We start from the raw sequence: 9,082 nt of genomic DNA on the forward strand, positions 1-9,082 counted from the left end.
AATCATATGAATCATGAAGATATAACGATGTACTCTATCATAATCATGTAGTTTAGTAGTAATGCTATTTGGCTTTTATCACAAACTTCACTTCATTTTGTAAAATTCCAATAAAAATGGGTGATTTTGTAAAATTCCATTAAAACATGGTTTCCTGATAAAGCACTCCATTTTAGAAGCTTATCATAGTGAAATAGCTTTACTTTATTCCTTAGATTCATCTTAATGATCTATTTAGTTTTTACACCAACAAAATAGTGATTTATGTGTCAACAACCCTTTTTATTCCATTCAATCAAGACTTTGGAATCAATTTCTCCCAGAAGCCTAAAACACGACATTGATCTCCGTCTTGCCTTCGCCATCAAGGGAAATTGCATAGTTTCCATCTCTCTTGAATCTCAATCCAACAGAGGAAGCTATGGCTGGACTTGAATTCGTCAAAAAGTAATGCGAATACTGACAACAATTACACTTGTAGGGAGTCAGGCCACCTGTCAACTTCCGTCTCTTGTTTCTTCCTCTACTTCGGTCTCTCCGATCTGACCAAAAACCCTAGTGAGTTATTATTATCCTCGATTCGAAGAATAGATTGTTTAATTTTGGGATAACGTTGGGTGTCTGCGAGAAGGGAGAAACTGATCGGAAAATGGAGCGACGGGGGAGTCCTCCGAAGCATAGACACGATGGGACTTCGCCTTTGCCTTTGGGGATGGATTGGAGCCCTCCACCTAAAAAATGGGTACTGTTTTTGTTTATATCACGATTAAATTCTGATCCGATTTTTTATTTACTTTACTTCCGATCGAAGAATCGAGTTGGCTCTTTACTTACCTGTTCGTTATTCTGTTCATCGAAGTCGAATCATACGGGGATTATAGATTGGATGTGAAGTTTCAGACGTAGTAGTTATCATTGAATTCAATGTTTGAGATTGGAGCACAATTTCTTTCCCTATTCCAATTTTAAGTTCTGAATTTGTCTTGGTTGATGCTACTCCATTAGCTTAGTCCATAAACGCCATACTTATAGTTGAATGTGGATAGAAACTGTGAGAACTTGTTCATGCTCATCAAATGTATTGCTTACATGTGAAGTTGGATTCATTTGTTTGAAAGCTACTTTATTCTGTCTCCATAGGCAATTGGAATTTGCTTTTCGGAGGCAGTTATTTATGGGTGTTTGGATGTGTCTTTAAAGAGATCATTGTCACCCAAGTTTTCCACTCATAAGCTTAGATTGAAAACAAGATACAATCTTTCTCCATCACAAGTAATTGTGCTACTAAACTTGTATATATGATGTTTAAATGAAACAGTTAAAAGAATCCATAAAAACAAAGCAAAAAAACGTATCTATCTATCTATCTACAGTGACAATCTTGGAAGTAGATTGTGATACAATGAAAAGGAAGATCATATGTGGCTAATTTACACTGATTTCTATACTATATAATTAAAAAAAAGTGTTTATGATGTGAAATTTGTGTTTGAAAACTCCATATTCTGCAGAATGGGAGAGATACAATTTGGCCACATGATCCAAGAACAGGATGGAGTTACTGCATCACAATCCCAACATGGGTTGTCCTTCCAAAATCTAGAGACTCAGATCCTGTTGTGGTACTTACTAAAAATTAACTTATTATCTAAAGTCAAAAGGATAATAATGTAATTTTACATGTTTTTTTTTAACATTCTTAAGACAGTTTTATAGGGTTCAGGTTGGTTTACAATCTCCTGAAGGGGTCACAACAACACGAACAGTATCAAGAAGATTTAATGATTTCTTAAGATTGCTTGCTGCTGTAAGTGTTACATTTCCATTTGTTAATAAGCAAGATGGTGTTCATTTTCTTATAATGTTTTTGTTTTGTTTTTTTGTTTTTTTTTTTAAATATCATTTTTTGCAGCTTAGGAAAGCATTTCCCAAAAAGAACCTCCCACCAGCTCCACCAAAGGGACTCTTGAGGTTAAAAAGCCGAACTTTATTAGAAGAGGTGATAGTTACTGTTTGATTTTAGTCATTATTGATGAATGTTTTTGATATTTTGTTAAAAAATCTTTTATGGGTATTTAAGATTTGTATAAATTTTATTATGTAGAGGCGTTGCTCTTTGGAAGAGTGGATGACAAAACTGCTATCAGACATTGATATATCAAGAAGCATTGTAGTGGCATCCTTTCTTGAACTTGAATCTGCTGCAAGATCTTGTATGTAAATTCACTAATTACTTTCCTGAAAAAGACCTTGTATTTTTTCGTTTTTCCCAAAAAAAACCCTCAAGTTTGTCCCTTTTTTCGAAAAAAAACCCTCAACCTTCTAACTGTTTTTGAAAAAACCCTCTAACTTTTTTAGTTTTTTCCAAAAAAAACCTTCAGATTTCACAAGTTTTTTCGGAAAAAAAAGGGTTTTACGCAGAAAAGTCCCGTTATTTTGGGAATTTTTTTGATAAACTCCTAATTTTTTTCCCGTTATTTTGGGAAAATCACACACTCTGTCATTTCCTGTTACAATAAATAAAAAAGGACTTTTTCGTTAACTTTGGCAAAATCTAATCGGGACTTTTCTATTCAAAAACAAATAGATTTAGAACTTTATCAAAAGTTTTCCCAAAATAATGCGACTTTTCTGCATAAAACCTGAAAAAAAAATGACTAAAAGGTCTTTTTCTATCTTATTTCTTGTATAACTTCACACTCTATGAAAATTTCTTCTTTCTTCCTTACTAAAACATTATACTTCACAAACTTCACACTCAATTACAACAACTCTATCAAATACAAATCATTTTCAATACATTCCCAATAAGAAAAAAAAAAAAGTAAATTATTATTTCTTACACAGCATTCCAAGATGAAAATCCACAAATTGGAGAATCAAGTGCCACTGTATCTTCTTCTCCACATATTCATCCAAATGAATCCGAAAGCACACCAGATTACAACAGTGACACTGCTTATGATGAGACTTCAGAAATTGGAACCTCAAGAGACAACATATCAGAAGATTTATCTCTAGATGAAGATTTAGTGGGCCCACTAGAAAAGCTAGTCAAACATGGTGTTTCAAATATCGATGAAGGCTTATTAATGGGAAATGCAATTCTAGACCAAGTTGAAGGGTATTCTAGGAATTCAAATCATTCACGAGAGATTAACATGAAGGGTAGTAGTAGTAATAGTAGTGAGAAAAATGGTGATTATGTCTCTGAAAAGTTTTTTAATGGGAATAATGAGATTATTAAGGAATCAAATGATGTAAAAAATTTAGTTCTTCCTTTAGGGCAACAACAAAAGATGAATAGGGTTGTTGTAAGTATGAAGAGAAGACTTGGAACTGCAAAAACAGATATGGAGGATTTGATTTCAAGATTGAATCAAGAAATAGCAGTTAAAGATTATCTTACAACAAAAGTATGAATATGAATATGATTTTGAATTTAAAAATTTAAGAATGTGTTTTATATATTTAAATTATGTAAGTTTGATGTTTATATAATAGGTGAAGGATTTGGAGGAGGAGCTTGAAACTACAAAAGTGAGAAGTAAAGAAAATCTTCATCAAGCAATTTTAATGGAAAGAGAAAGAGTTACTCAAATGCAATGGGATATGGAAGAACTTAGAAGGAAATCACTTGAAATGGAGTTTAAATTGAAGTCTCAATCTCAACAGGTTTTTATTATTATTTATTTTACTATTAAACTAAGTTTACAACAATTATTAACAAGTTAAAGATTTTTCAGTATGAAAAGGTGGAGGAAACAAAATCTGTGATTGAAGAAAAAGATGAGTTGCTTCAGGAATTGGAAGATACCAAAAGTAAACTTGAACAAGTATCAAAGAAACATCAAGAATTAGAAATCAAATCAAAAGCAGATGTGAAGATTCTTGTGAAAGAGGTTAAATCCCTTAGAACCTCACAAGCTGAATTGAAACAGCAGCTTAATCAATCACTTATCGGGAAATCAGAGGCAGAGGTAATTAAAAAAATAATTAATTTTTTGGAATAGAAGGGTAAAATGGTAATTTTAATGTATTTGAAAATTGTGGTTAACAGAAACTAGTGCAACAAGAAAAAGAAAGAATGGAAGAGGAGAAAGCTGGTAGAATGAAGCTGCTTCACGAATGTGATGTTCTTCAAAAACGCCTAAAAGAGTGCAGCATGAATTTGGTAATAAATGGAAGTAGTGAGGACAAATTAGTAATTTGTTCTCCATCTGTTGAAGACGCTTTACAACTTGTGAAAATATCTGATGATCGAATGGAAGCCCTCCTTGCACAGGTACATTATAATATTTACAAACCAACATTTCAAAAAAAAAAAAAAAAAAACCCTAAAAAACATATTTACATATGTTGTGTGTTTTTTTTTTTTTTTTAATAAAAAATTGTTCAGGCGCAGATGTTAGCAGAAGATGATAGTTTTGATGATGGCGACAACCCAACAAATAATAATAATAAAAAACTTAGGAAAATATTATCGGAAATTCTGGTGGATAATATCACATTGAGAAGACAAGTGAGTCTTCTTTTTGATGGGGCCCTCAAAACAGGCGTCATAACAACAACAAAAGACATGGAAGTCTCATTGGATAAATCTTAAAAAGAAAAAAAAAAAAAACATGAGGTTGGTTGGTTGGTTGGTTAGATACAGAAGATGGAAGTGTACATATACCACAAATATATATCATAGCATATGATGCTTTACTAACATTACATTACCTTTGTGGGTAATTCCAAATTTTAGGGTTTGCTTCTTTTTTACTGATGCTTGTTTGTCTGTCTGGAGAAAGTGTTGTATACAAAATCGACTTTGGTCTTTCGAATCCTTTGTTTGATGTGTGTAATTGTTAGGTGTAGTTTAAATACAAAATCGACAAACCAACCCGAACTTTAAAATAACCAAAAATTCGAAGCTGAAAAATTGAATTAAAACTTCTTTTAAATGATGGTCTAGATTTCATATATTGAATTAAAACTTCTTTTAAACAGAATTTTTGTACGTAGTCGTTTGAAATGAACAACTCATCCTAGTTATCTAGATTTCATATATGTAAGAATCAAAGTTTCGGTTTGGATCAAACTCATAAAAATTGGTTTGAATGTGTCATGTTGGAATATTTTAGGCTTTAGATAACTAGGATGAGTTGTTTTGTCATCACTTTTTTAGGGGTTCTATCATCTTATATATAATTGGTTTGAATGCTTAAATTTTCTGTTATGGTTTTAATTTGCTGATTATAAAGTCTAACAATTTAGATTCTCTTATGGCATTTTGGCATTGGATCAATCTCGTAAACACAATGTACGAGAACGAACGAATTTGTAAATTACTAATGATTCAGCTATTATATACTATTTTGTACATAATAAGGCATTTTATGTTTAATAATTTTAAGATGGTTGATGTAATCTAAAGATGCTTAATAAATACAAATACAATTGGTTAGTAAAAGACAAACCACCAAATTTCAATTTTCTAAAGATGCTTAAAAAATACAAATACAATTGGTTAGTACGTGATTACAGAGAGTAGAGGTGTGAATTGATTTTTTTTTTTTTTTGCTAGCTACGTGGTCACACAGAGTAGGTTGATCTCGATCACAATGGCTAAGTAAGGAAAAAATCAACAATGAAGTGGAATGTCGATCACAGATTGAAGAGCACCATCGAACAATGTGAAAAATATGGAGACAAGGATGTACGTACGTATCCAATTAATCTATCTAACCCGATTCCGGTTCTTTTACGCAGACCCGTTGGACTCATACCCGGAATACCGAAACCCGGATAAAGCTATTCCTAAAACACGGTTTAGCATATTCCGGTCCGGTTTTCCGGTTATATATCTCATGCCTAGTAAGCAGTAATGGCCATACCTTAGCAACAATTGACACCTCCTTGAGTGAAACTTCCTAACCAGATTACGAAACTAAACCAAGAAGCCCTAAACATAGCTTTTTGTGAGCTTTAAAAAGTTGTTTACATAACTTTTCAAAAGTAACTAGAGGGTGTTTGGCTTAGCTTTTGAGGGACCAAAGTCCTTTTTTAAAATGACTTTTTATAAAAGTTGTTTTTTAAAAAGTGTTTGGTTTAACTTTACATGTAAAATGACTTAAAATGACATGTTTATATATTTACATTGATTAGGATAGCTGGGGGGTATAAAGGTAATTTAATGTTTTAAGTGGTTGAAAAATTGGAAAAGTCACGTTTACGTGACTTTTTAAATGGGGTGTTTGGCTTAGCTTTTAAGAGATCAAAAATCATTTTAGGAAAAGATAAAAAGTAAAAGATATTTGATAAAACCACTTTTAAAAGCTACTTTTGGATTTTTGATACAAGAAAAATGAACTTTTTGGAAAAGTCAGGAAAACCTCATTTTTGCAACTTTTCCAAAAATGACTTTTGACCTCTAAAAAACTAAGGCCCCGTTTGATATGCGTCTGACCGAGTCAAGTCAGACATTTTTGATAATCCAACTTTGGCCATCTGATTCGGTAAGAAATGTTTGATCAAGGAGTTGGCAGGAGGCTGACTGAGAAAGAAAGCAAGACTTTACAATAATACCCTTGACCTTGGATAAAAACAAGTGAAATGAGTGGTTACAAGGATTGAACTCGAGTCTCCCCTATACACACAACAATGTTTACCACCAAGCTAAAGGGTTTTTTGTGTTTTAATCTCTAAAGTAGTATATTTAATGTCTATTATGCTGGAAGTTTTTGTATACATTATTATTATTATTATTATTATTATTATTATTATTATTATTATTATTATAAAGAGCATCGTAAAATGGTCATTTTGCATCAGTCAGCACATTCACTCAGATGTATAATCAAATAGTATAGTTTCTTACTCAGTCAGAACTTATTACTCAGACAGACCTTTTTCAATCAGCACTTTCTCAGTCAGCAACTATCAAACGACCTCTAAGTCAAACACCCACAAAAAGACAAGATTTCCTCTATTGAAAATGTTGATTACAAAAGTTCTTTTCATTTTACATAGCATCTTTTTGATTTTTAAAAAAAGAGAAAAATATAAAAATCACTTTAAAAGCTATACCAACACCCTGTAATAGTTTCTTGAGATAAAAAGACAACAATACTTTTAATTTAACGTACACTCTCGATAACTCTGATTTATATATGGTTACATGACAAAAATATTTAAATAAAGTAATATATAACTTTTTTTGAATTTTTCTAGAAAATAAGAAAGATTATAAATTCTTAAATATATAATTATAAAAAACCAAAACTAGTATATTATAATTATGAACTTAATATTTAATATCAAACATTAAAATAAAATACTATTAAAAAAATATTATTAAAAAAATTAATTAGTTAATAAATAACAAATATTTAAAGCTTATTATAGTTAGAGAGTAAAATGAAATATCGTTGATTAAAGAAAGAGTTACTGCCATTATAGAGAGACTAAAAAAACATTTAATTCATATAATCTTTGAATTATTCTATCAAAAAGTGTATTGTCTACCAAAAGGCTTCTAACCATCGATATCCGGTGTTGTCATGCCTTTTTGAGGTTAATGGTTCAAGTGCTATAGTGGACATAAGTGAAATTAATGAGTAATTTAGGATTAGAATAGATTTGTTGTTTAGAACAAAAATGTGTATTCTCTCTAGTAGTAAAAATTAGTTGTAACACCCAAAATTAGGAAGGCCAAGAAAGGAAAGAAAACACTAAGTCAAAGGGTCAACTCGTCAAGTCCCAGGAGGAACTCGACGAGTCGGAGCAGGATCCGGGGGATCGATTAAGCAACCGACTCGGCGAGTCGGCTAAGGGGACTCGACGAGTCTGGTCTGAACAAGGAAAACCCTAATCCCGAGATTTGTATCCTATATAAAGGGTGTTATGTCCCTTCCTCAACCTCCATATCATCCTAGAGAGCCTGTAACCCTAGATTTCGTGTGAGCTTCCATCATTTGAGAGAAATAACTTTGGAGGAGGGAACCTTTGAAAGGAACTTGAAGATCAAGAGGGTTGCTTCAAAGGAGTGGTGTAGATCCGAGATCTACTTCAGTTTGTGTTCATCTTGGAGGTAATAAGTTACTATCTTCCCTCCTTTGCATCTAGATCTATTTTTTGTTATGAGATTTGGGGGTTTTATGGTTGTTTGAGACCCAATTCGGGTTTGGGGCTTAGATATGTGGTTGCCACTTCAGATCTAGTGTTGGGATGGTCCAATATGTCGTAAAGCATCAAATTTTGAGTAGTTGGTGAAGCCCTTTTTTCCTAAAACCTAGCCCTAGAGTGTTTTGAGCCTAGATCTCTTTAGTTATACGTAAAGTTTGCAACTTTACGTAAGGATTGAGCTTTGGAAGTATGGATCTATGATTTGGAGCCCCTGCATGGCTCGAAAAGCCACTGAATGGATTAAGAACTGGAGCGACTCGGTGAGTCACATGGGTGGACTCGGCGAGTTGGATGAAGTTGGGCAGGAACTCGGCAAGTTGGAAGAACAACTCGGTGAGTCTGTTGAAGAGTGCCTTGGACTCGACGAGTCTGTTGGACTCGGCGAGTCAAGTCGCGAAGCCCCAAACCCTTTGAGTTAAGACTCAGATCAGTGAGTTGAGTGGGGACTCAGTGAGTTGGACAGATCATGACTCAGAAATCAGTAGACTCGACGAGTCAGGGGGCAGACTCGGCGAGTAAGGTTGACCTGGAAGGTTGACCTTGACCAGAACCAGGTTGAACTTGACCAGAACTTTGACTTTGACCAGATTTGACTTAGTTGACTTTCATAGGACAGTTAGACTAAATGTTGCATTGATATTGGTAGCTCGGGGAGCTAGTGGAGCAGGAGTTCAGAGAATTTCCGAGCAGCAGCTAGAGGGGTCATCAACAAGTTCAGCAAGTTCAGGTGAGTTACCTTCCAGTAGCGGTGGGTCTACGGCCATAATGCCGACCCACCAGTAGGAGTTGTATGTTAGATGATTGTCTTTGTGATATCATCTAGGTTTGCTGCTACCTGATATGTTATATGCTGGCATGATATGTTATATGTGATAGTAGTAGAGTTCGGTTGTTAGGACCGAAGGGTAGG

The 9,082-nt window shown here is 33.5% G+C and overlaps 1 protein-coding gene across 3 annotated transcripts; it reads left to right on the top strand.

Annotated features, from left to right (window-relative positions):
- The first annotated feature begins 215 nt into the window (after positions 1-215).
- On the top strand, positions 216-5,969 carry LOC145048825 (PX domain-containing protein EREL1-like). 3 transcript variants are annotated; one of them, XM_078997444.1, is made up of 10 exons: positions 216-742; positions 1,512-1,622; positions 1,709-1,807; positions 1,913-1,999; positions 2,105-2,213; positions 2,848-3,416; positions 3,505-3,675; positions 3,747-3,980; positions 4,061-4,285; positions 5,573-5,969. In XM_078997444.1, exons 1-10 carry the CDS (start codon positions 650-652, stop codon positions 5,591-5,593), a joined length of 1,719 nt encoding a protein of 572 aa, XP_078853570.1. In that variant the 5' UTR covers positions 216-649; the 3' UTR covers positions 5,594-5,969. The 3 variants fall into 3 exon arrangements, with proteins under 3 accessions (XP_078853570.1, XP_078853569.1, XP_078853568.1); XM_078997443.1 differs by lacking the exon at positions 5,573-5,969 and adding an exon at positions 4,406-4,831; XM_078997442.1 differs by lacking the exon at positions 5,573-5,969 and adding an exon at positions 4,400-4,831 and having other exon boundaries at positions 218-742.
- Positions 5,970-9,082: the final 3,113 nt, after the last annotated feature.

The sequence above is a fragment of the Lactuca saligna genome, chromosome 5, assembly GCF_052625555.1.
Source record: "Lactuca saligna cultivar CGN05327 chromosome 5, ASM5262555v1, whole genome shotgun sequence".
Lineage (NCBI taxonomy): Eukaryota > Viridiplantae > Streptophyta > Magnoliopsida > Asterales > Asteraceae > Lactuca > Lactuca saligna.